The sequence below is a fragment of the Globicephala melas genome, chromosome 3 (genome assembly GCF_963455315.2).
Source record: "Globicephala melas chromosome 3, mGloMel1.2, whole genome shotgun sequence".
NCBI classification, from domain to species: domain Eukaryota; kingdom Metazoa; phylum Chordata; class Mammalia; order Artiodactyla; family Delphinidae; genus Globicephala; species Globicephala melas.
Genome location: NC_083316.1, coordinates 37972999 through 37999799, shown reverse-complemented (window position 1 = coordinate 37999799; position 26801 = coordinate 37972999). Strand labels below are relative to the sequence as shown.

General features: G+C 36.1%; 1 protein-coding gene and 1 pseudogene across 1 annotated transcript in view; both read left to right on the top strand.

The window, feature by feature from the left end:
- Nucleotides 1-9629, top strand: part of EMB (embigin) — a 46685-nt gene extending 37056 nt beyond the window's left edge. The window contains exons 7-9 of the mRNA XM_030881973.3: nucleotides 257-290; nucleotides 2629-2683; nucleotides 3262-9629. Of these exons, the coding sequence (XP_030737833.2) occupies nucleotides 257-290; nucleotides 2629-2683; nucleotides 3262-3279 (107 nt within the window). The 3' untranslated portion in view covers nucleotides 3280-9629. The remainder of the gene's footprint in view (nucleotides 1-256; nucleotides 291-2628; nucleotides 2684-3261) is intronic.
- A 2437-nt stretch (nucleotides 9630-12066) lies between these two features.
- On the top strand, nucleotides 12067-12864 carry LOC115866428 (peroxiredoxin-4 pseudogene; annotated as a pseudogene).
- The last annotated feature ends 13937 nt before the right edge of the window (nucleotides 12865-26801 follow it).

The window sequence follows — 26801 nt, the reverse complement described above, 5'->3', positions numbered from 1 at the left end:
CTGTTTTTGATGATCCCAGGCACCAGACTATGCTTGATCAAAACTGCAGGCAATTTTGCAAGTCGGGAGAGCAGGGAAGGAGTGGACATGATGGAGGGGCAGCTGTCTGATGGGGCCCATCTCTCTCATTCCAGAGCGGGAAAACAGCACAGGCAGTCAGGGGATGTTGAATTCAGGGGAAAGTAGAATTGAGCATATATGCTTTGTAAGAATAATAAACCAATCTTAAGAGTTAAATTCTTCTTTTGTTACACAGATGATGGGAAGGAATTTGAACAAATTGAACAGCTGTAAGTATTATTTTTTAATAGGTTAATTTTCACATGCGTAAAATACAGATAAATATGAAATTAAATAAAATGTTTGCAGTTAGAGGAAAAAAGTACAAGAGTATATAACGTGTGTGTTATTTTCTGTAGATGTCCATGTTGTGGTGAAGAATGGCATTTGGCATTTACCTGCATGCAACAGAATCCCCCTCCACCACTTACTTTCACCTCTCTGTGCTTCAGTTTTCTCTTCAACAAAATGGGTTTAATGATATTACTTACCACATAAGGTTTCTGGATTAAATGACTTTCTATGTGTAAAAATTCTTAGCATAGGCTTTGATGCACAGGAGGCACTCAAGAACCATGAGGAAGTATTATTTGTGTAAAGCAATGATTCTCAACCCTGGCTATATTTTTGATCACTTAGGATGCTCCTTAAAATTACAGTTACTCAGACCTAACTGGATATCTTAGATCAGAACCTCTGGGATGGGTGCCTGGGCATCTGTATTTCTTTAAAGTGCCTATCACTGATTCTGATTCTCAGAATTCAGTGTTGAAAATCACTGGGCTAGAATTGTGTCATTATTTTTGAAGGAACACAAATTGTGGCATATTTCTGTTACAGTCTCCTTTGTTTAGAGTTGAGCGGAGCATGAGGAGAACTAGGAAGAAAATTACCAGGGATATCATTTGGTTTGGTGAACGTGGGAGTTACTGAGCCCACCAAGCCAGAGAACTGACAGTGGAGCCTAGTGAGAGAGGTGCTTAAAGTCCAAGTAACACTGCCAAGGGCTGGGGACCAAGAAAATGAGACCAGATTAAAGGAGCCGAAAGAAACCTAGGAAATGGGAGGGCTGAGCAACTATTACCAACCCAAAATGACACTGAAGTTTATCTTTTTCAGTCAACAGGGGCTCTGAGGTGTGAGTGCTATAGCCACAGTTAAAGAGCAGGAGTGGGGCGGACAGCTGTCAAGCAGATATTCGTAGACATTATTCAAATAGTTATTTTTTACTCAGTTCACACATGGCAGGTAACTTAAATCAACAGGATATGAACTTCTAAATTAAGAGCATAAAATAATAATTAAGGGCATAAAATAATTATTTTATGGGTCAGGAGTTCCATAACCCCAGATAGGAAAAAAGTGTTGTCTTAGAATCAGAGACTCTCATGGTTGGAAGGAATTTGAATCTCTTTCCGGAGAACTTGGACATCTTGTTTGTATTGATTTGAACATTTTATCTTTCTGGTTCCCATGTATTGATTACCTTTCTTATACTCAGAGTCATATAAAAAACATGACCGTCATTCAGGTATTTGAAACAACTACTCTGTTGCCTGGATTCTTTTGTTCTCCCAGCTCAGCCTCCCCAGTGTTTCTATCCAGTCCCTTGCAGTCACATTTCTCATCTTTTGGTTATTTCAGTATCTTTAGATTTAAATCAAGTATCAAGGGCACTTGTACTCATTTAGAGCAACTTTCACCAATGCTGTTTTTAGAATTTTTAGTTTAGGAGATAAATTTTTCTTTACAGAGAATATTGTTTATCAATACATTTTATATTTGATGCTTATATATGTGTTTAGATACCAGTGATTCATAGAATTTCTTGGTGAAAATGACTTTTAACAATAGTACACTACTAAATAAGCATATAATATCAAAACAAGCTAGTCATTTCAAACAGCATTTATCTGGTCCACCCAGATATTTAACCCACACAATTTCACACAATATTTAACCTACCTGCCCCATCCCCCAAATTTTTAGACAGCCGATTAGGTTGTTGAATTTATTATCTGGTGGTACTAGTTTAATGAGCTCAAGCCTGCCAATAACATCTAGAAGGGTATTTATTATATACCCTTGTAACCTAGTTTAGTTTTCCTTAAGAATCTGGAGCCCACATTGTGGTCTTACTCTGATGCACATTGGGTAGATAAAGAACCATGTTTAACCTCTAATTCAATGTAATAAACATGTTGAATTACAGCACCTGTATTGCACATACTGGCTGAGCTCCTGATTGGCTATTATCTTGCATGTGGCAAAGCAACATATTAAGTTAGGCTATATACTCAAGCCTCCACTCATGCTTGGGGAGAAGCAATTCTCCCTCTGCATAAAAGAAACAGGCCTTTGTCACTGTCATCTGTGGCAACAGTTCCTCTCCAAGCAATGGCATACAAATAAAATCAACACTATGAGTAAAACATTTTTAGGAAGAATAAATTCTGTCTGTATTGACCTTTTAAATTTTAACCTGATGGCCATGATATAGGTGGTGTACTGACCTTAGTTTTATGCAGTGTAAACATCTAGTAATTTTCTTTCTTGTTTTCTCTACAGGAAATCAGATGATAGCAATGGTATAGAAAATAATGCCCCCAGGCACAGAAAAAATGTAAGTTGCTTCAAAATGGTATTCCAAATAAAATTCAATATGCATAGGCCATTAATCCATCTACATTTTTTAGTTTTAAAAAGACCTAGTCATTCACTATGTGCTTGGATATGCTTTTTTAAACAATATTGTAGGAGAATATATATAGTTACACAAAAATAAGCATCTTTTTTCCACCAGAGAACATGTAACAACCAATCTAAAAGTGAATCTATTACACTGCAGATATATATTGTTTCTTTTGTCACCACAGGCTAGTTTCTTTTACAATTTTTTATGTAGTCTTATTTTTTTTCTCTCTCAGTTTTTCTGGATTCTCCTATTTTATTGTCACATATTCCCATATACTTGGTGCTATGAATGAATCAATATTAGCTTATTTTCTTCACTGATTAGAATCAAAATTTTCATAGTTCATAAACATTTTTTTCCTTGAGTATTTAGAATAGGAACTGTTGGTTTTGGCAGTAGTTTGGATCACCTCTTCCAGACATTTTTGCTTTGCTAAAGTGATAATAAGTTATTATAGAATAACCAGGTTATGCTAATTATGTTTCATTATGCTTTATGTAACTCAGGAATCTGTGGGCCAGTGAATGAGAAACATCATGTCAAGAGTCACAGGAAGATGTCAAAGAGTTTGGATTTCAGCTTTGTTTCTGCTTCCTGTTAAGAACACATGAATTTTTATTTTTAAAAGGATGAAAAGTTTGTGCAAGATGCTCAGCAGTAGCTTTGTAAATAATATATGCTATTTCGGATCTAAAGATATATTTTCATTCTATTATTATTTTACATTAAAGCAAGGTAAATTGTATTAAGTATGTTCTATGAGCTGTAACCCAGGACAATTAATTTCATTCTAGTCCTCAAGTGACACACAGAACAGACACCAGCAAAACCAAATAATACACAGAGCGAATGTCACTCAAGACCTGTTTATAACCAAAGAATTCATTAAAGACAAACCCTTTGCCATTTGTCTTAAAAAGCTTTTTTCCCCAATCATGTTTACTAGATGTAGAAGTATTTGTAATAATTTTCATGTAAAGTTCATCCTTCAGTCATATTGAAAAAAAGTGTCCTCAAGGGGAAATTAGCACTTTCTACCTTTGTTAATGATGGTTACTGTACAATGTCCATAAGAAAAACATACTTTTCTTACAAAAATATTGGTTTAAGGCAAGGAAATAAAACCATACACTTGCCCCAAATCTCCATCACCACGAAAGCAGATTTCCTAATCTCATTCCACTCATCGCCACTGTTTTCCCACACCAGGCTAAAGTGATATTTAGTCTTTATGGAGAACGTTTTTTTATTTTTTTTCTTTGTGGTACGTGGGCCTCTCACCGCCGTGGCCTCTCCCGTTGCGGAGCACAGGCTCCGGACGCACAGGCTCAGCGGCCGTGGCTCACGGGCCCAGCCGCTCCACGGCATGTGGGATCCTCCTGGACCGGGGCACGAACCTGCGTCCCCTGCATCGGCAGGCGGACCCTCAACCACTGCGCCACCAGGGAAGCCCCCTGGAGAACATTTTTTTAAAGCTATGGGTTTTGGATTTCTTAAATGACAGCTGGTGTTGATGTTGTAGGGTACAGGTTCACATAGACGGGGTGTAGCACTGCTACTGACATGCTTCCGTGCTTCATGATTTCCTGGTATCCATGGCTGGCTAAATATCTAAAAATGAATTATTACTGGTTTATAATACTAATCCTTTGTCTGAAATCAAGAAGTACTAAAGCAGTTCTATGTTGCTGCCAGTAACTTAGACTTTTCTTTAAAATAGAATACTTTGTTTCTATTGCATATATAACTGAACTATTTTATAAAAATCACTATAAGTCCAATGAAATCTGAATAGACATGAAAAGTTGTTAATGGTTTTAAATGTAACATTAACATCATATGGCAGGATACTAGGTTAGGTTAAAGACAGCGATGTGAAACCTGCTGGGGGGCCCTTGGTTCTGATGTCCCCCTGCTCACAGTGCAGCAGGGTTCCGAACAATCACAGGCAAAGAGGGAAGGATTTGGGATGGGGGCAAAGAACCCATGATCTTGGTGACTAGGGGATTAAAGCTTGAAAAAGAGGTGTTCAATTATTTGAAAAAAATACTTTTTAGACATTTATATGATGTTCTGGTTGAGAAAATTATCATAAAATTCAGGTAGTGAAAAATTATACTTTATATGGCATCTTAACTAATGATGAAAATATTACTAGTATAAATAATACACATAAAGTGTCACTTGGAAGCTACTCATTTTGTTGCAGCAGTGCTTTGTGTAAAGATGTTAACTGTTGACACAAGTTTTGTTGAATAGACTACATCATTTAATTAATGGCAAGTTTCATCTTATTCTTGTTTTAGAGCAATAAGCCAGGCATTTGTTTTGGTTTAATTAATTATTAATTTGATAAAATGATCTTGGGTGGTATCTATATGATGGCAGACAACCAAGCAGTTCACTTATTAATCTAAACAATTTGAATTCAGTGAAAAATTATTCAGACCTGCTATTTGACTAAGTCCAATTCAAAACAATGTATTTGTGACTGGACATATACAAATCCCCAATTTGTAGCTCATATGCAGTACACATTCTTCTCTTGTGCCACCACAAAATGGTTCTCAAGCAAGAAAAATTGCTACCCCAATGTAAAATAATCTGAAATATTTATGTAGTAAATTGAATTTTTAAGTGTTAATGCTTGCTATTTTTCCTAGCAAAGACAATTCTCTTCAGTAACTTTAAGCAGAAAAGGTACTCAGAAAATTAAAGTTGAATTTTGGCTTTTCAGAGTCTCTCTGGAGAACTTCCAGAAAATTATTCCACCACTGTTAGGTTAAAAATGGAATGCTTCCATTAACTAACCTCACGGAGATGAATGGATTAACTAAAAATGACCAATTGTAAATTGAAATGACCAACTGAAAATACTAAGCAAGCAGAAAAGCTGAAGTAGGAAAACTACTCCACGTTTATATATTAGACACCTTGGGAAATTCTATCAGTCTTTCTAGCCAACAGAGTTTTGCAGCATAATAAGTAGATTTAATGATGTCTTAAAATTCCCAGATTTTTCATATTCAGTTTATGCTCTAATGTAAATCTTCTCTTTGCAGTCTTTCCCTTTTTTCTCAGCATCTAGTTACCCAGGCCAAAACCTAGAGCTCACTGTGCTATTTTCTTCTCTATTAACTAATGTTTATTAGTAATGAGTCTCTATTCCTTTGGCCTTTTTAATAGCTCATTAATCCACTCACTGCTTCCCCTACCCCATGCTCGCCAGCTGCAACAGCTAAGGTCTTGATTTTCCTACCTCAGTCTCATCTTCGGTTAATCATGTTTTGCATTGCTGCTGGGCCATATTTCTGAAACACAAATCTCACTATGTAGCTTAATGTGGCAGCTTCCATGACAAAGCTCTACAGGCTCACCTTTCCCATATCTTAGTATTGCAGTTTTCCAAATTGTGAATCCTTTCCCACTGTCTTGATTTAGCCTTGACATAGAGAGTCTGTCCAGAATGCTGCCCCCTGTGCTCCTCCCTTTTGATGAACTCAAGTTCAGCTTTCAAGACTTTAATCTGATGTTACTTCCTGGCAGATCCCTCATACCCAGCTGAGTATGTGCCATCTTATGGGCTCAAATAACTCCATGTTTCTTTGTGCTTATTACCCTGTATTATAAATATGCACTTATATGTCTCCTTCCTGGATTCTGCTTTTATTTCTGTATCCCATACCTACCACAGAGAGGGTACATTGGAGATGCCATGAAGTGTGTGGTGCATGGATAAATGTACAGGTAAACATCAAATTTCATAAAGTTATACTTATTTTTAGAAGAAAAATCTAAATTATGACTTCAGAATTGAAACAACATACTTTAACAGAGATAAACAAGCCTTTAAAACTTCATTGTTTGCTTCTACTTCTTTGAAAAACAGTAATAATAGAATAAAAAGTCCTGTCAGATTTTAATAATGTGTAATAATCAAATGAGCAAAGGGAGTTCTGATTCCTAAACTATTATACAGGGTATGTTGCTTTCAACTTATCTAAATTCCTATTGGGACTTCCCTGGCAGTCCAGAGGTTAAGACTTCGCCTTCCAATGGAGGGGGTGCGGGTTTGATCCCTGGTCAGGAAGCTAAGATCCATATGCCTCCCGGCCAAAAAACCAAAACATAAAACAGAAGCAATATTGTAACAAATTCAATAAAGACTTAAAAAATGGTCCACATCAAAAAAACTTAAAAAAAAAAGTTCCTATTGTCCTTTATTTTTCATAGGCAGTGCAAATGTTAACCTTATTTTTATCCTTTATTTTATTTTTATTTATTTATTTATTATTATTTTTTTTTTGCCGTACGCGGGTCTCTCACTGCTGTGGCCTCCCCCGCCGCGGAGCACAGGCTCTGGACATGCAGGCCCAGCAGCCATGGCTCATGGGCCCAGCCGCTCCATGTCATGTAGGATCCTCCCGGACCGGGGCACGAACTTGTGTCCCCTGTATCGGCAGACGGACTCCCAACCACTGCGCCACCAGGGAAGCCCAATCCTTTATTTTAATAATACAGTGTATTGACTTTATATAAAGAATTTTAGTAATTGTAGTTCTTTGCATGGTACTGTAGATATTAGTGTCCACTCCACTAATTTTCTCTTTCCTCCTCCCTGCCAATACCTCAAGAATATCTCAGAGTACCTCAAGAGTACCTCAGAATATCTCAGAATCCAATTCAAAATTTGTATTAAATATATTTTTTAGAAAGCTTTCGTTGGTTAGTTTTGGTCACTGAAAGTTTGTCGTTAATTAAATTCATCAAAAGAAAAAGAATGTCAGTTCTGCTCACTTATTCCCTGGGTTTTCATCTTTGAGGCATTTAAATAGATTTGTGCAAATTATTTACTGAATATCTACTTCTTTATAGAAAATGAATCTTCTCTAACTGAACAAGTTATGCAATGAATTAGGGACTTGCTTCCCGTTAGCATGTTTAGGTGGCAGCAAGTTCAAGTGTGTGTTCCAGTATTAATTAAAAGGCACACTGACCTATTATAGCTTTCTCTGAATTTATATTTATCGACTGACTGAAAAATAGATGAATGACTCAATTATTTTGGAATCTTAAATTATACATGTTTATGTACTATCTACTTTGATTTTGATTAATTGCGAATTTATCTTCTCTAGCATAGATAAAAAGAAAACTGGAACTATCTATGTGCATTTTTTTCACGTGATATTTAGGAATGTATTTGCAGTATACCTGAAAGGTCAGTTACATGCTCAGTTTATCAGCTGAGTTCTTTATTGAGGGTATATCATATTATTAAATAGTAATAAACACATTTGTTGAGTGCTTAGCATGTGACAAGTACTGTGCTAAATACTTTGAAATGTGTTATCTCATTTAATTTCCACATCATCTTATGCTACAGAAACTATTAACTACTTTTTTATAGATGAGGAAACTGAAGCTTGAGAGATTAGGTATTTGGATCTGGGATTGAAATCCAAGGAGTCCTCCTCAAGAGTCTAGGTTTAACTACGTTGAACAGCTTTGGCCTGCTACTTAGGTGCTTCTTAGAAAAATGAGGCTATTATCTATTAACTGTCTTTCTTTAAAAAAAATTTCACTCCTTTTGATGGTCAGTTAAATAATAAGTTCCATAATTTTATTCTTAAGGCTTACAGAACCTATTCTGTGGCATACTTGTGTTCCTGCAGTGGTGCTGGGGAATCAATATACTTCTGTTTGAGAGTCTTCACTGTTTTCTCAATAACTAGTGTGACCATAAAATTTATCATCCAAACACTGAGAATGAAATAAAGTGCTATTTGTAATTTTACCAGGACAAACAGAAAACAGACTGTAAGTCACATTTTTAGCCTGTAGGTAGGAGCTAAGTACTTTATGGATGATCTAGCCTAGGCAAAGCAGTAATGTCTGCAATTTTGAGTAATAAACGCTTTGAAATTTACCTCCAAGGAATGACCTATCTTTAGCAAATGCCAGGTGAGTTTCACTATAGAGATGTGCCTATAATGAGACAATTTAGTAAGCTTAAAGATTTATTACTTTTCAAAAGTAGTATGATTAAACTGTATCAGCATTTGAAAATGTGATTCACAAGTTGTAAGAGAAGCTGGGAAAGAAAGTCCTGTTTTTGATGGCCTGTGAAACGAACTAGACAATTCTTTGGACTTGCTTACCTTCATGATTAATGTGTCATAATGATAATATCTATATAATTTTCAATAAATCAGGAATGCCTGATTATGCCCTTATAATGAAATTTACTTATGAAATCAGTGAACATCACTCATGACTAACATTGTCAAAATTACTTTTAATCACATGATTAACCTGTAACATTTATATTTCATTATTTCTCATGTCCCAAATGGGAGAATGCTAGTGAAACTTGTTTAGGATATTGGTTAAAGTCTATATATTATTTTGGTGTGTTATCTATTAAGAACTTTTGCTTATAAAAATTGATTTTGCTATTTAATTTGTAATTTACCTCAGAAAATAATTAGCACAAATTCTTATTTTTCTAAAGTTTATTTGATAAACAAATGAAAATATTAGACTTATTACATATATAATTAACTATAATGCTATGTAATGGTTTAAAAATACCACAAAATATGATGACATGAACTGCTTTTGTGTCTCTTAAGATAGAAATTTGACCATAAACTTTACTTTTTTTTTTTTAAATCAAGGACCATGGGTTTATTATGACATATTTCCTAGTAGTTGTAATGTTTTTTTTAGCATGTGTGTCTAAATTCTCATTAATGTCTTTCTGTATTTATGTAAACAGCACAGAAAATGTTTGTATTAGAATGTTTAAAAATGTTTTTGTTGCATTAACTCAAAGGATATGCCTAATATGTATTTAAATTCAATAAAATGTACTCTGAATTAAAAATTTAAGTATCATAAAACTTATTTTAAATTTTTAATAATCACTTAAATGTGAATTTAAAGGCACTAGATAATAGAAAACACTGACTTTTTGATTTTTGATTATACACCCAGGAAATTCAAGTTTTGTAAAACAATTTGTGCTTCTCAAGTCCAACAAAAAAAACTGCCTACAGCTGGGATTCTGTATTTTGACACATCAAATAGAAAATTAGAAAGGAATTTTCAAAACATATCAAGATATGTTTAGAAAATTTAAGACAACTGTGGCCTTGACAAAAATGGACATTTAAAATGAAATTAATGTATAGAACATATTTGCTTGTTGTCCTGGGTGATTTTTTTTCCCAACATTGCAATGTCATTTTCAATTAGTTTAGCAAAAACAGTTACAAAATATTTCAAAATCTGTATTCTATGAAAATGTCTACTGCTACAAAAGAGAATCAATATTCCAAACAGAGCATTTTAATGGTCCTGCCAGTCAGTCAAGGTAAAAAGAAAAACACATTAGGGAGAATAATAGCATATTTCACTATGTATTACACTTGACTCTTACTTTAATTGAAATAATTAAATATATATATTAAAATGATGAACGGCTAATAAAGAAGTGTTTGTGTTGTAAAGCATATGAGGCCAATTTAAAAGGAGTGAGTAATTGTATTTGGGCAGTGACTAGATTAAAAAAAAGAAGAAATGATTGGGGAGATCCATGTCTGGAAAGACGTAGTTGACATATTTTCCTCTGTTCCTCCATCCAAGTATAGCTAACAATCTGTGCCTTATTAAATAAGTAAATATTTAATATTTACAGTAAAATATTCTGAAAAGTGAGGACAAGAATGCAGATCAACTAGGAACTTTGGGAAACAAGTTATGACACACCAATGAGATTCCTGATTCTAGGTGCTAGAGAAGCCAACAGCCTGGAAAAACCAATGGGTTCAGGTACAGAAAGCTCTCCTCTCTTTAGCCAAAGAACCAGGAAAGGAAAAATCTAGCGAGGCAGAAAGACATTTAGATAATAACTATTCTTCTCCAGCCAAACACCACCACTGTGGCTCCCCCATGCACAACCAGCAGCAAAAGTTGAGTGGGGAGCTTAGACTTTTAACCCACCTGGTGGTAATTAGGCACCTCTCCCACTCCTAGTGGAAGGCTGAATTCCCACTTCCATCCTAGAGGGACAAGGTACCCCTCCTTCCCTGGATGTCAATGGAGGCAAAAGAACTTGGATTTCCAACTCTACCTGACAGTAACCAGGTGAAGTACCCCTTTTCCCACCAAAGTGTCTCACAATACCTAAAGTATCCAGGTTTCAATAAAAACCTCACTCGTTTTACCATAAATCATGAAAACGTCTCGCTGAATAAGAAAAAACAATCAACAGATGCCAATACCATGATGAAAAGAGAATTATCTGATGATGATTTTAAAATAGCCATCATCAAAATGCTTCAGTGAGCATTTATGAACAAATGAAAAAAAAGCAAATAAATAAAAAGTATCAGAAAATAAATAGAAGGTATAAGGAAGACCCAAATAGAAATTTTAGAACTGAAAAATACAATAACTGATTTTTTTTTTAAACTCAGTAGATAAGCTCAACAGCAGGATGGAGATGATAGAAGGATAAATCAGTCATACTTAAGACAACAATAGAAATTGCCCAATCTACAACATAGGTCATCTAGACTAAAAAATATGACAGAGCCTTAGGGACCTGTAGGATAACAACAAAAGATAAACATTTGTGTTACTGGAGTCCCAGAAGGAGAAGGGAAATGGCAGCACTGAAGATGTACTCCGAGAAATAAATAATGGCTGAAACTTTCCCCAAATTTGGCAAGTGACATAAACCTACAGATTCAAGAAGCTGTGCAAATAACACACCATAAACCCAAAGAAATCTATGCCAAGACACACTGTAATCCATGTTGTGAAAACTAAAAATAAATAATCTTGAAAGCAGCAATACAGAAACACCTTATCTGCTGGGACAAAAACAAACTGAATGACAGTGGGTTTCTTATCAAAAACCATGAAGGACAGAAAGAAGAGTCACAGCATTTTTCAAATGCTCAAAGTACTGTAAATCCAAAGTTCTATATCTGGTGAAATGATCCTTCAATAATGAAGTAGAAATCAAGACATTCTCAATGAGGGACAGCTAAAAAACTTTGTCACCATCAGACCTACCCTAAAAGAATGGCTAAAGAAAGTTCTCTGCAGGGGGTGAGCAGGTGGGGCTCACACCTATGTGGCCGGGTGGGGAGCCCGGGGGATGGGGGAATGAGGAGGCGGGGCAGGTCTTGCAACGCCGTGCTTCGGCTCACATGGGCATTGGGTGCACGGTTGCAGCTGCCTGGTGGCGGGCGAAGTGGCGCTCGAGCCAAGGGACGTGCAACTGCCCTCGCGTGGTCATGGAGGCGCTGCAGCGGCTACCGGCAACCACTTCGGCCCCTGGCTGGAGCCGTAGGCTACTGCTGCTGCTGCTGCTGCTGTTCCTGCTGCCGGCCAAAGCTCTGTGGGTCTTGGAGGTGGAGGAGAGGCCCCCAACCCATGAAGAGGAGTGCCACTTCTATGCGTGTAGACAAGTGTACCTGGTGGGTACACACTCCCTGCACCTCAGCAAAGCCAAGATTTCCAAGCCAGCACCTTATTAGGAAGGAACAGCTGTGATAAATGGAGAATTTAAGCAGCTGGAAGTTAACTGACTATTGTGGGAAATACCTGTTTTTTTTTCTTCTACCCACTTGATTTCACTTTGTGTGTCCAACTGAAATCAGTTATTCTTTGGTAATAGAACTGAGGAATTCAGATCCATAAACACTGAAGTGGTAGCATGCTCTGTCGATTCACAGTTTACCCATTTGGCCTGGATTAATACCCCTCGAAGACAAGGAGGACTTGGGCCAATAAGGATTCCACTTCTTTCAGATTTGAACCATCAGATCTCAAAGGACTAGAGCGTATATCTGGAAGACTCGGGCCACACTCTTAGAGGTCTCTTCATTACTGATGACAAAGGAATCCTAAAACAGATTACTCTGAATGACCTTCCTGGGAGTAGATTTGTGGATGAGACACTGTGTTTGGTTCAAGCATTCCTGTACACTAATAAACATGGAGAAGTCTGCCCTGGTGGTTGGAAACCTGGTGGTGAAACAGTAATCCCAGATCCAGCTGGAAAACTGAAGTATTTTGATAAACTGAACTAAAAAATACTTCCTCAGTTCTTGATGCTTGAAACTTCTCAATAAAGTTCAGTATTTTATTAAAAAAAAAAAGTTATCTGAAGAGAAAGCAATTATAAAAGAAGAAATTTTGGAACATCATGAAGAGAGAAATAACAATGGAAAAGAATAAAAATATCAGTGAATACAATAGACTTTCTTCTCTTGATTTTCTCTATTATTTTTTACTGTTAAAGCAAAAATTACAACATTGATCTGGTTGTCAGTATAATGTAAATGTAAAGGAAATATTTAATATGTGTACATAATAAATGGGAGTGTAAAGGGACATAAAAGAAGATAAAGTTTCTACACTCAAACTGGTAAAATGTCTACATCAGTAAATTGTAATAAGTTATGCATTATGATACCTAGAGAAACCACTAACAAAGATATACAAAGCTATTATAGATAAATCAAAATGGAATGTAAAAAAATGTTCTAGTAACCCACAGGAATGCAAGAAAAAGAAAACAATGATAAAACAGTAAAGTAAAAGGATGGAAATATATGCCATGTAAACTTTAATCAAAAGGAAATAGGAGTGGAGACTATTACTATCCAATGAAGTGGTTGTCAGAGCAAAGATAATTACCATTAACAGAAAAGGACAATTCATAATGGTAAAAGAATCAACCCACCAAGCAAATGTAGACCAAACAGCAGAGTTGCAAAATATGTGAAGCAAAACTAATAGAACTGAAAGAAGAAATAGACAAACCCACAATTACAGTTGGAGACTGCAACATCCTTCTCTCAACTGATAGAACAACTAGACAGAAAAAATGGCAAGCAGGTAAAATAACAACACTGTTACCAAATACAAGTTCTTGTGCCCCACACAGTGAGGACAAACTGAAACATGAAACGTCAGAGTTTGGAGCAGAGAAATGTTTATTACAGAGCCATACAAGGAGACAGGTGGCTTGTGTCCAAAAAGCCCTGAACTCCTTGAATGGCTGCAGCAAAGCACTTTTAAAGGCAAGGTGGGGGGAGGGGGGGAGAGTGGTTAGTTGCTACAAACTTCTTGGTGTTGAAACCCTTTGTTCTTGCAGCTGTCCACGAAGGTCAGGTCAAGATGTTCCTGTAAAGCTCCAACACATGCTATACTCTGTTTTGCAACGTTTTATCTCTATATGAATGGACTCTTACAGGTGAGAGCCCTGAGAATAGGGCTCCTATATATTTCAGGCTATAGGCAACATTCTTTTTTTTTTTTTTTTTAGGCAACGTTCTTTTACAAAAGCTGCAGAGCCAGCATGACTAACCACAGGCAACAAAGCACAAGGTTAAAGTAAAAGGAACAGATCCAATATGGAGTCGGATTTGTTCTTCCCTATTACAACACCATCAACAAATAGTATCTAATTTACATATATGGAACACTAACACAAAACAGCAGAACATGTGCCTATGGAACACATACCAAGATAGATCATAGCTTGGATCATAACCCAAACATCAACAAATTAAAAAAAAAAAAAAAAAACTAATGTCAGAGTATTTTTTCATCCAAATGGAATCAAAGTAGAAATCAGTAACAAAGCAAACAGGAAATCTCTAAACTTGAAAGTTAAACAATACACTTGTAAATAACCTATGAGTCAAAGAGGAAATCTCAAGGGAAATTTTAAAAATACATTGAACAGAAAGAAAATGAAAATACAACATCAAATTTATGGGATACAGCTATTGCAATGCTGACAGGGACATTCATAACATTAAATTCTTACATTAGAAAAGAGGAAAAGTCTCAAATCAATCTAAGCTCTCACCCCAAGAAACTAGAAAAAGAAAAAATAAATCCAAAGCAAGCAGAAGGAAAAGAATAATATATATAAGAACATAAATCAATGAAATTGAAAGTACAAATAATAGACAAAATCAATGAAACAAAAATCTGGTCCTTTGAAAAGGTCAATAAAATTGACAACCTCCAGCAAGACTGACAAAGCAAAAAGAAGACAGAAATTACCAATATCAGGAAGGAAACAAGGCAATATCATTAGAGAACCTGCAGACATTAAAAAGATAATAAAGATATAGCATGCACAACTCTGCCCACATAAATTTTGACAATTTAGATGGAACAAACTACACAATTACCGCACAAACAAATCACACAATGTACAAAAGTTAATAGAATTGCTCAACAATTATTAGGGAAATTAAATTGATAATTTAAAACATATCAAAAAGGAAATCTCCAGGCCCAAATGATTTCACTGGTGAATACTACCAAACATTTAAAGAGAAAATAACACCAATTCTTCATAATTTGTTTCAGAAAATAAAAGAGGAACAAACATTTCCCAATAATTTTTATGAAATCAGTGTTACCCTTACACTAAAACCAAAGATAGTACAAAAGAAAACTATAGACCAATACCCCTTGTGAATATAGAGCAAAAATCCTTAAAAATATATTACCAAATGGAACTTAGCAATATATAAAAAGAGTTATATACCATGACCGAGTGGAATTTATTCCAGGGATGTAAACTGGCTCAATATTTTAAAATCAATCCTTGTAATCGACCATATTATCAGTGTAAAGGAGATAAATCACAATTATCAACAATTGGTGCAAAATAAGCCTTTGACAAAATGCAACACCCAATCATGATAAAAACTCAGAAAATGAGGAACAGAGGGGAACATCCTCAACTTGATGAAGAACATCTACACAATCCAATAACTAACATCATACTTAATGGTGAAAGTGGAAAGCTTTCCTTTTAAGTTTGGGAACAATGCAGTGGTGTCTCCTATCCCCACTGCTAGTCTACATATTACAGGAAGTTCCAGGAAGCTCAATAAGGTAAGAAAAAGAAATAAAAGACACACAGATTGGAAAGGAAGATATAAATATGTACATATTTGCAGATGACATGATGGTCTACATAAAAAATCCTAAGAAATATACAAAAAACTTCTAGAACTGATATTTAACAGTTTACAGTTCAGTAATGTCTTAAGATCCAAGTAAAACATACAAAGATTAATTGTAGTTCTATATAAAAGCAATGACCACTCAAACTGAAGTTAAGAATATGATACCGGGGCTTCCCTGGTGGCGCAGTGGAGAGTCCGCCTGCCGATGCAGGGGACACGGGTTCGTGCCCCAGTCTGAGAAGATCCCACATGCCGCGGAGCGGCTGGTCCCATGAGCCATGGCCGCTGGGCCTGCGCGTCCGAAGCCTGTGCTCCGCAACGGGAGAGGCGACAACAGTGAGAAGCCCGCGTACCGAAAAAAAAAAAGAATATGATACCATGTATAATCTCTAGAAATCAAAAAGATTAAAGACATGTATAAATCTAACATGACATGCACAGGACTCCTGTGCTGAAATCCACAAAACAGAAAGAAACCAAAGGAGATCTAAATGAATAGACATTTGGTGTTTATAAATTGGAAGACTCAACAAAGTAGAGATGTCAGTTTTCCCCAGAGTGATATACAGATTTAATTATCATAATCCAGTAAGGTTTTTTCCTGAAGATAATTATTAAATAATAAATAAATAAAGCAAAATTATTCTAAAATTTATTTGGAAAGGAAAAAAGAAATAGAATAGCTGAAACAATTTTGAAAAATCAGAATAAAGGAGGAATTGCTTCATTCAATTTCAAGATGATACAACTGTTACACAAGACTGTGTGGTACTGACAGAAGGATAGACATACAGAACAATGGAATAGAATAAAGCATTCAGAAATACTCCCACACAAGTACTGCCAAAGAGTCTTTTCAACAAATGTTGCTGGAGGAACTGGTTATCCAAAAAGATGACCCTCATCTTAAACCTCACATGTTATGCAAAAAATATCTCAAAATGGATCACAAATTTCATTACAAGGCTTAAAGCTAAATCTTCCACATCCATGTTCATACAGCATTATTCTCAATAGCCAAGAGGTGGAAGCAAAGCAAACATCTGTTAAGAGATGAATGGATAAACAAAATGCAGTAGAGTCATACAATGGAATTTATTCAGCTTTAAAAGAGAAGGAAATCCTGTTACCTGCTACAACATAGATGAACCTTGAGGAATTATGCTAAGTGAAATAAACCAATCACAAAAAAGACAAACACTGTATGATTTCACTTCTGTGAGGTATCTAAAGTTGTCAAATCCACAGAAACAAAGGAGAATGGTGGTTACCAGGGGCTGGGGAGGAGGGGAAAAAAGGAGTTATTTAGAGGGTATAGAGTTTTAGTCCTGCAAGATGAAAAAGTTCAGAAGATCTGTTTAACAACAATGTGAATATATCTAATACTACTAAGCTGTACACTTAAAAATGGTTAAGGTGGTGAATTTACATACTTTTTTTAAACCACAAGAAAAAAAAGAATGACAGGGTAAAAAAATAACCTATATATCCTTTGGGAGAAAAATAGGAGAAAATCTTCAGAAACCAGGGCTTGGTAAAGAGCACGTAGGAATGACATCAAAAGAACAATCCATAAAAGAAAAAACTCGTAAATTATAAACCATCAAAATTATAAACCTTTACTCTGCAAAAGACATTCTTAAAAGGATGTAAAGACAAACTACACACTGGGTGAAAATATTTGCAAGTCACATATCTGACAAAGGACTCATATTTAGAATATATAAAGAATTCTCAAAACTCCACACTAAAAACAAAACAATCGAACTAGAAAATGAGCAAAAGGCATTAAGAAACATTTCACCGAAGAGGATATATAGATGGCAAATAAGTACATACAAAGGTGTTCAACATCACTAGTTATTATGGAAATACAAATTAAGATCACAATGAGCTATCACTACATACACATGAGAACAGCTAAAATAAAGAATATCAAAAACACCAAATGCTAACAAGGATGCACAGAATGAAATCTCTCATATATTGTTTGTGGAAACGTACAGACACTCTGAAAGATGGTGTAAGAGTTTCTTAAAAATAATAAATATGACCCAGCAATCACATTCCTAGGAATTTATCTCAGAGAAATTAAAACTTAGGTTCACACAAAAAACCTGTACATGATTGTACACAGCAGCTTTAATTATAGTATTAGTTTTTGCTATGACTATAAAGAGGTAGCACTGGATATGACTATAAAGAGATAGCATTAAGAAGATCTTTGCAATGAGGTGTTAGTTTTGTATCTTAGTGGTTACATGAACCTACATATGTGATAAAAAACAACTAAATATTATACCAATGTCAATTTCCTGCTCTTGATATTGTGCTATAATTATTTAATTTGTAACCATTGGGAGAAATGGGATTAGGATAAATGGAACCTCTCTGTACTATCTTTGCAATTTCCTATGAATCTATAATTTTTTCAAAATAAAATGTTTAAAAAATGTTTGAATCAACTTAGTCTAAGCATTAAGTGATTAGAATTAGAAAAGAATATGGTAGAGACTTTTTCCTTTTTTATTTTAAATTCACTTAAAAAATCAACCTAAAAGTCAGCTAAAATCACTGACAAAAAAGCAAAGTATAGGATTAGTTACAAGCCCCTAGGCTCACATTATAATACCTTATCATTTAGTACTTGCCAAAAAGAAGAGAAAATCTATTTTTATTCTTATTTAAATGACAATAAATGTTTATAAGTTCCTCCCCATCACTGAATTGACAATATTTATGTACAAACTTGAGAAAGATCATCTGAGCATAAGAATCTTTATTCTGTGCTATTGTAGTGCAGATAAAAAAATGCTGCCTGCCATTCTAGTAGACAATGAATGTTGCTGTCCATCAAGCTATCAAGCCATCAAGTCATCAGCCACTGTGGCTGCCCCCAAGGGTGCTCCCTGAGGGGAATACAGGATGGAGAAAAACAGGATATTGGACCTAGATAGTTAAGATGCATATCTAAGGAATAATTTCAACAGCCCAGACTCTTACATCATATAGGAAAGCACTAAAATCATTAACTTGAGAGGTCTGTATTTTTTGTGATCAGCAGTAATCTTTTGATGTTTGACTACATGTTTTTGTTTTTTTCAGAAAAGACTCCTATATATCCTGGCTCCTCCCTTACTTCTTCAGAATAGTTCCTCACAGCTACCGGAGAGGCTGTCTCCCAGCCTTTAATTCTCCTAAGGTCCTCGAATAAATGTAACTCACAACTTTTAGGTTGTGCGTTTTTCTTCAGTTGACAGTAGTTATAAAAGGGATGGAAATTATTTATATTAAATCTTTCATCTTTCCTAACCATAGCTACAAGAGCCACATTAGCTTTCTGCTGACCAAAAAAAAAAAAAAAAATTGTTTTATTTTGGAAATAAATCCATAATCAAGGTTGAATCAAAACCTTGCCCATTTATAAAAATATATCGGTATACACAAAATACCAGAGTATATATATATATCCCCATTCATATCACCTCCCTATCCTAACTATACTCATATATTTGTTTATTTGAATAGGGGTTCTGGAGCCATTATAGTTGTTACCGTTTGGAACAGGAGATAAGAGTGATCAATCAGTGTCAGTGTTCACAGTGATTGCAGTGGCAGGAGACAATACAAGTTCACAAGTGAGAGAGACAACTGTTGATGACACTCTTCTAGGTCAGTTAGCTCAGAAAGCATTAACATTCTGTGTTACAAAATATTCTATGTTTTAAAAACTTCTCCTGAAATTCTGAAAACAATGATCTAATTATAGTCTAATTTTGCTCTCAGTGATGCCCTGAAGGTTCCTTAGTTGGTGCAAACAAAAATCTTTAGTTAAATAATAAAAAAAAAAGTTAGTTTAAAGCACTATAAAAAATAAGTATATTTTACCTAAAGAGAAATCAAAGCTTTGCATTTTTTAAATGTTATAAAAGTATACAAAGAAATGACAGAAACAATACAAATTTATATGGGGAAAACCACAATTAAGAAAATTAATCCTCAGTCATTGATATTAGATTTCTGTTTTCACACCTATTAAGTGGTGCCTTGCTATTTTCAATGGTATTGTTTGAGCTTAACAATTCATGGTGAAATTACAGTTTGAGTTCATGATGCAAAAATGTGTCCATTAAAGTCAGTTGTAGAAAGAAATGATGACATTCCCTTTTGAAATGGCAGTAAACATCACATCATTTTGGGCTCGTAATCTGGCTTTAAACCATGTGAAATTTATCTGTCATTCTTACTTTTCTGTTTTAATCATAGAAGTTTGCCAAAGTGCTAATTCTTTTGTATCTGTGTCCCTACCATTGTGCACACAGACTAAATGGGCCCCAGTTACTGTAATAATATGTTTCAGAAAAGCAATCAGTATCCATAGGATTAAGCTTAGGCTGGAAACTTCTCAGCCCAAATGAGAGTTTGGGCTGAGAAGAGAATGAGCCCAAAAGACAGGAGCTGAAAGCCCTTGCACTGGGCTGACTTGAGAAAGAATGTTGCCAAATGAGTGGACTATGACACAGTTGAATTTTGCAAAATCCTGGGAGCTGTGGCAAATGAGCTTTGAACCACTGAGATCATAAATAAAAACATGCTCATTTTTTATCAATTTTCTTTTTACGCCACACATAATAGAATGTGGTAGAGTTATATTTAAGTTATACCTGGCAAAATTGTTGCTAATCAGTATCTAGTGAGGGAGAAAGCCAGGCATCAGCCAGCACTTTGCTTTAGCCTTAGAAACCCCAAGAACTTACCTTTGGGGAAGGAAGTTAAGGTATTTAAGAGAGATCATAATTTGAAGCTAGCTTGTTTTCCTGGAATTAGGTCACAGTTGGGCTGACAGGAAAGCATCTGTTTACTCACATGTTTCTTCCCAGGCTCTTTCCCACCCCAAATCCTAGTTTTGGGTGTCTTGAAAGACAGAATAGGAATTGCAAGAATGTGGGAATTAAATTCTTGAATTTAAATTGTACAGAGCATTCTTTTCACTTCATTTCATATCCTCTTCTGTGACAATACCATGAGCATTTTTGCAATAAGTGTTATTGAAATTTTCCTTGCTCATTTTTTTAGTGTGTGTTTGTAAAAAGCCCTTAGCACCACTTAAGATTCAATTAACATTGTTATGACAAAAGATTCAATTAACATTGTTATGACAAATATTTTATATACGTTATTTCATTCAAATCATGGGAATGACTGTAAATGCTCTTAGAAAGGCTGGTTTATGCCTTTCACAAGCAACTGTTGAGGATTTACTTTGCTCAGCAGTGTGCTGGCCACTGGGAATACACGGATGAAAGAAGCAGGTCCTAAAGAATTTACAGGCTAGTGCTGGGGAAAAAAATAAACAGCAATTTTCAGTACAATGTGAAAAATGCTTTCTTCTTTGCAGAATACTTTCTGGACTAGAAACAGAAAGAGATCTTCGTTAAAATGGAATGACCTTCCCACAGGCTTTAGTGCAGAAAAGAACACCTTCTCAAAAATTCTCAATTTTAACAATTCCTGACAGTTTTCCAGAGTCTGGGCTCTTAAATGTCAGGTCCCTCTAGTTTGTCCCTACAACTTCCTTCTTAGGCTATGATGCTGCTGCCTCAGCTATACTGCCTGGGTTAATTGCCACTATTTTGGACACAGCCCCAGTGCCCTGAATTTTGGAAGAGGCCTCTGCTTTCTTTCTGCTTCATTCTTAGATGTGGAATAGTTCCTTTCTCTTTATTCATCATGACATAGAGAATATTTATCCAGATGTTACTGAAGGCTTGACCATACTGGATGAGAAGTACAGCATAGAAAATAATTTATAATTACTCCAAGGTTGCAGCCCTATACTACAGAGTTCTTACCCAGCTTCATTCCTGTTTGAATTCCTGTTGAATCCTGTTTGAATCCAGCTTCATTCCTGTTTGAATCCAGCCTGCCTCCATCAATAGGAGAACTACCAGTGTCTCTCTCTCAGAGCCCAGGCCACATGTCCAAAATACTCAGAAAAGATGAAAGCTTTTCAAACTTCTCTGCCTGTGGTGCACCACTGGAGGCTCACTTTCTTCCCCAAAATTGACGTCTTTCCAGTGTGACTGACTGTAGGATAATTCACTGAGGGAAAATTCCACTCTTCATAAAACAATCACAGCCAAACAATCCTACAGTCATGTGAGATCAGTATATTTCCTGAATTCTGAATTGTATAATGTGGGATTATACCTTGGCCAAAACAGTCAAGTTCAGGATGGGACACACAGAATTCACTGCATTTCCATTTTGGTCTCTTCCCATCAAATTAAAAAGAAGACTAAATTTATGGTCTAATCTCACCAAGATTCTTCCTGTTTCCTGAGTGTAAAAATGAAACCAACAACACAATAATTCACCAAACAGCACTTTGAAGGCTCTAAGAGAACTTTAACAAACTCACCATCAAAAAAATGACCAGTGTTGACTTCCCTGGTGGTGCAGTGGTTAAGAATCCGCCTGCCAATGCAGGGGACAGAGATTCGAGTCCTGGTCTGGGAAGATCCCACATGCCGTGGCGCAACTAAGCCTGTGCGCCACAACTACTGTGCCTGCGCTCTAGAGCCCGTGAGCCACAACTACTGAGCCCACATGCCACAACTACTGAAACCTGCATGCCTAGAGCCTGTGCTCCGCAGCAAGAGAAGCCACGACAATGAGAAGCCCGTGCACAACGAACAGTAACCCCTGCTCGCCGCAACTAGAGAAAGCCTGCACGCAGCAACGAAGACCCAATGCAGCCAAAAATAAATAAATTTACTTAAAAAAAAAAAAGACCAGTGTCATATCAGTTTACCAGCCTAACTATCCTGGGTATAACAGATAGGATGATAATATGAGTAAACGGGTATGTACATGTATAATCAATTATTCATATGTTCATACATTCAAGAAATACATACTGTGCCGTAGTGCCTGGAATGGTTCTTGGTCTGGGAGACAGAGTAGCAAACAAAATGAAGTGCCTACCTCATGGAACTTAGCTTTTAGTGGGGAGGATAAACTAAAAGGCAAATAAAAAAATATATTAACTGGGATTAATAAATGCTATACAGAAAATAATAAAGCCGATGAAGGAAGACTAACCTGTGCTTTTATTTAAGATATACTGGTTAGAAGTCTTTTCTGGAGGAAGTCCAAGCAGAGACCAGACACTCACAGGACTCTTATGCTCCGGGAGAGCACGACAGACTGAGGGACAGAAAGCACATAGACCCTAAGGTAATAATGTGCTTGATGCGTCCAACGAGTAGCAAGCAGTTCAGTACAGCTGGAATAGACTGAATGTAGATGAAGTGTAGGAAATAAGGGATAAAATTAGCCAAGGAGCATGCAGGCCACGGAGAGGATTTTAATTTTATTCTCAACCACATGAAAAGTTAGAATTAGGTACAGCTGCAAATGATGAAAAATTTATATTTAGACTAGCTTAAGAAAGACAGAAGATTACTTCTCTTTCATATAAAAACATCAAGATATAGGCATCAAAAATTTCAAAAAATTGGCAGGGACATAGCTCCTTCTATCTTGCTCTTCAGTCATTCTCAGAATGTGGTTTTTAGCCTCAGGAACTGAGATAGCTGAAGGAGCTCCAGCTATCAACTCTGTATTTCAATCATCAGAAAGCACAAGGGAGCACCCTTGTATAAATGCTTCTATTTATAAAGTTGTATCCCCAAAAGTGTTCCAGACATTTTTTAAAATTGAAATAGAGTTGATTTACAATGTTGTTTTAGTTTCTGGTGTACAGCAAAGTGATTAAGTTATACATATATATACATATTCTTTTCCATGATGGTTTATTACAGGTTATTCAATATAGTTCCCTGGGCTATACAATAAGTCCTCTGGTTTATCTATTTTATATATAATAGTTTGTATCTGCTAATTCCAAATTCCTAATTTATCCCTTCCCCACCTGCTTTCCCCTTTGGTAACCATGTTTGTGTTCTATGTCTGTGAGTCTGTTTCTATTTCGCAAATATGTTCATTTGTGTCATATTTTAGATTCCACATATAAATGATATCCTATGGTATTTGTCTTTCTCTTTCTGACTTACTTCACTTAGTATGCTAATCTCTAGGTCCAACCATGTTGCTGCAAATGGCATTATTTCATTCTTTTTTAAGGCCAAGTAGTATTCATTGTATATATGTACCACATCTTCTTTATCCATTCATCTGTAGATGGACATTTTAGGTTGCTTCCATGTCTTGGCTATTGTAAATAGTACTGCTGTGAACACTGGGGTTCATGTATCTTTTTGTCTAGATATATGCCCAGGAGTGGGATTGCTGGATCATATGGCAACACTATTTTTATTTTTTTAAGGAACTTCCATACTGTTTTCCACAGTGGCTGCACCAATTTACATTCCCACCAACAGTGTAGGAGGGTGCTTTCTCCACAACCTCTCCAGCATTTGTTATTTGTAGAATTTTTAATGAAGGCCGTTCTGACCAGTGTGAGGTGGTACCTCACTGCAGCTTTGATCTGCATTTCTCTAATAATTAACGATGGCCATCTGTATGTTTTCTTTAGAGAAATGTCTAGTTAGGTCTTCTGCCCATTTTTTGATTGGGTTGTTTGTGTTTTTTCTGTTGTTGAGTTGTATGAGTTGTTTGTATATTTTGGAAATTAAGCCTTTGTTGGTTGCATGGTTTGCAAATATTTTCTCCCAGTGTGTAGGCTGTCTTGTTTTGTTTATGGTTTCCTTTGCTGTGCAAAAGCTTGTAAGTTTGATTAGGTCCCATTTGTTTACTTTTACTTTTATTTCTATTGCCTTGGGAGACTGACCTAAGAAAACACTGGTATGATTTATATCAGAGAATGTTTTGCCTATGTTCTCTTCTAGAAGTGTTATGGTGTCAAGACATGATTACACTCCATTGAATAGAACTCTGTCTTATGGTCACACCTAGCTCTGAGAGAAAGCAGAAAATGTAGTGTCCATTCTATACATCTGTGAATATATTGAGGGTTAAACTCTCAAAGAAGAATGGTAAATAGGTATTGGCGGAAATAAGCAGGCTCTGACGTAAGAGCCATTGGATGGTGTTCAGCAGAAGCATGACATGATCTGATTTACATTATTAAAGGACTGCTTTGACTGGTGTATGGAGAAAGGAGGATGCAAGAGTTGAAGCAGGGAGACCAGCTGAAAGTGTACAGTAGTTACCTAAATTCTTTAAGGCCACCTTAGTTATGATTTAATAGATACGTAGTTGTAGGGTTTACCCGGAACAAGCCAAATACTAGTTGTTGATGTTACTTCCCCAACTTTACCTTTTCTTAATTATTCACTTAATATTTGCTTCAAAAAAACAAAGTCGGGCTTCCCTGGTGGCACAGTGGTTGAGAGTCTGCCTGCCGATGCAGGGGACACGGGTTCATGCCCCAGTCCGGGAAGATCCCACATGCCGTGGAGCAGCTGGGCCCGTGAGCCATGGCCGCTGAGCCTGCACGTCTGGAGCCTGTGCTCTACAACGGAAGAGGCCACAACAGTGAGAGGCCCGCATACCGCAAAAAACCCCCCAAAAAACAAAGTCAATTGACAATACAGAAGTCTTTCTGAATCCCTATTCCGATGAGGTGCACATCAAATCTCACTAACTATAAATTCTATCTATATTAAATATATAAATTACTGCAAAAATTATGATAAAACAAATTAATATATGTTTGGTGATACTGGCAGTCTTTAGAGAAATCACTGAAATCAATGTTAATCACTGCAGAGCATAATCTCAGTAGAAAACATTTTGCCATCATTCTCCTTCCAGTCTACATGGATTAGAATTTGAAATAGTATTTCTACTTAGTACAAATCTCTTTCCAGTGAGAATCCAGACAATAGTTGAAAGACAGATAGAAAGAGAGAGAGAAGGAAGGAAGGGAGGGAGGGAAGGAGGGAGGGAGGGGGGAGAGAGGAAGAGAGGAAGGAGGGAGGGAGGAAGAGAGGGAGGAAGGGAGGGAGAAAGAAAGAGAAAAAGAAAGAAAAGGTAACAGTCATCCATGGCTGAAAGGCAGCAAAGAAGATAATCTGGTAAGGTTACTTACAGATTTGAGTGTTTTCCTGTTATTTTTCATATTAACCATCCCTACCAAATGTTTTAATAATGTATGAATTTTTTTTTCACTGAGGAAAGAAAAAATTATGCTCTGTTTCTGAGCAGACATGTCTTCCAACCTGGCTAGGGAAATGCAGTTCGTGTTGTGCATGCTTGAGGGCAAGGTAGAAGGAGAGAAAAATAGAAAGTAAGAAAAGAAGCCAGGAAACTAGTCATTATTTTCTCATCAGCTAAAGAGCATTAAACTTGATTTTCAAATACTTGATGTGTTTGGTATCTTGATATCAAGGCCAGCTGTCTGTGCAGTGGTCTAATTTGAGGAGTATTAGGAAAGTTCCACCAACTATAAATATTTCCTCCACTCCTTCAGTGAAATCATTGATTTGTCAAAGCACCACTTAGAAAGTCAGGGACATATAAAGGGGACAACAAAAATCAATTTTCTAAGGGGCAGTATGATGGATGGTGCAGTGCCTGTCTATATATAGGCTAGGAAGAATAATGTTTCAATATTTTTATACTTCATTTTAGTATACATTGGAGTTTAACAGAATTATTTCAAGAAGCTCTTCAATAAACAAAATGTAAAAAATCAGCATCAAATTTACACTGTCAGGTTGGAACTATAAGGACCATGTAAATTTAGCTTAACTAGACTAGAACAATCTCCACAGTCTAAGAATGGTTAGGAACTGAAATGCAGTAGTTGCTTTAGAAATTCTTGATGAGTCGTCATGGATTGTCAGTGAATTAGATTTCCCCCAAATTTTTATTTCCTTCTTATTCTGCTGTAAATGTTTGTATATAACCCAAAGAATACCCAAGTTCATGAATCCAGAAATGGTGGAGGTCAATCACCCCACAGTTATAAACTGGACAATATCAAAGTGTCTTCTTTTTACAAAAGCATGGATGGCTTCCTAAAAAAATTTGAAATG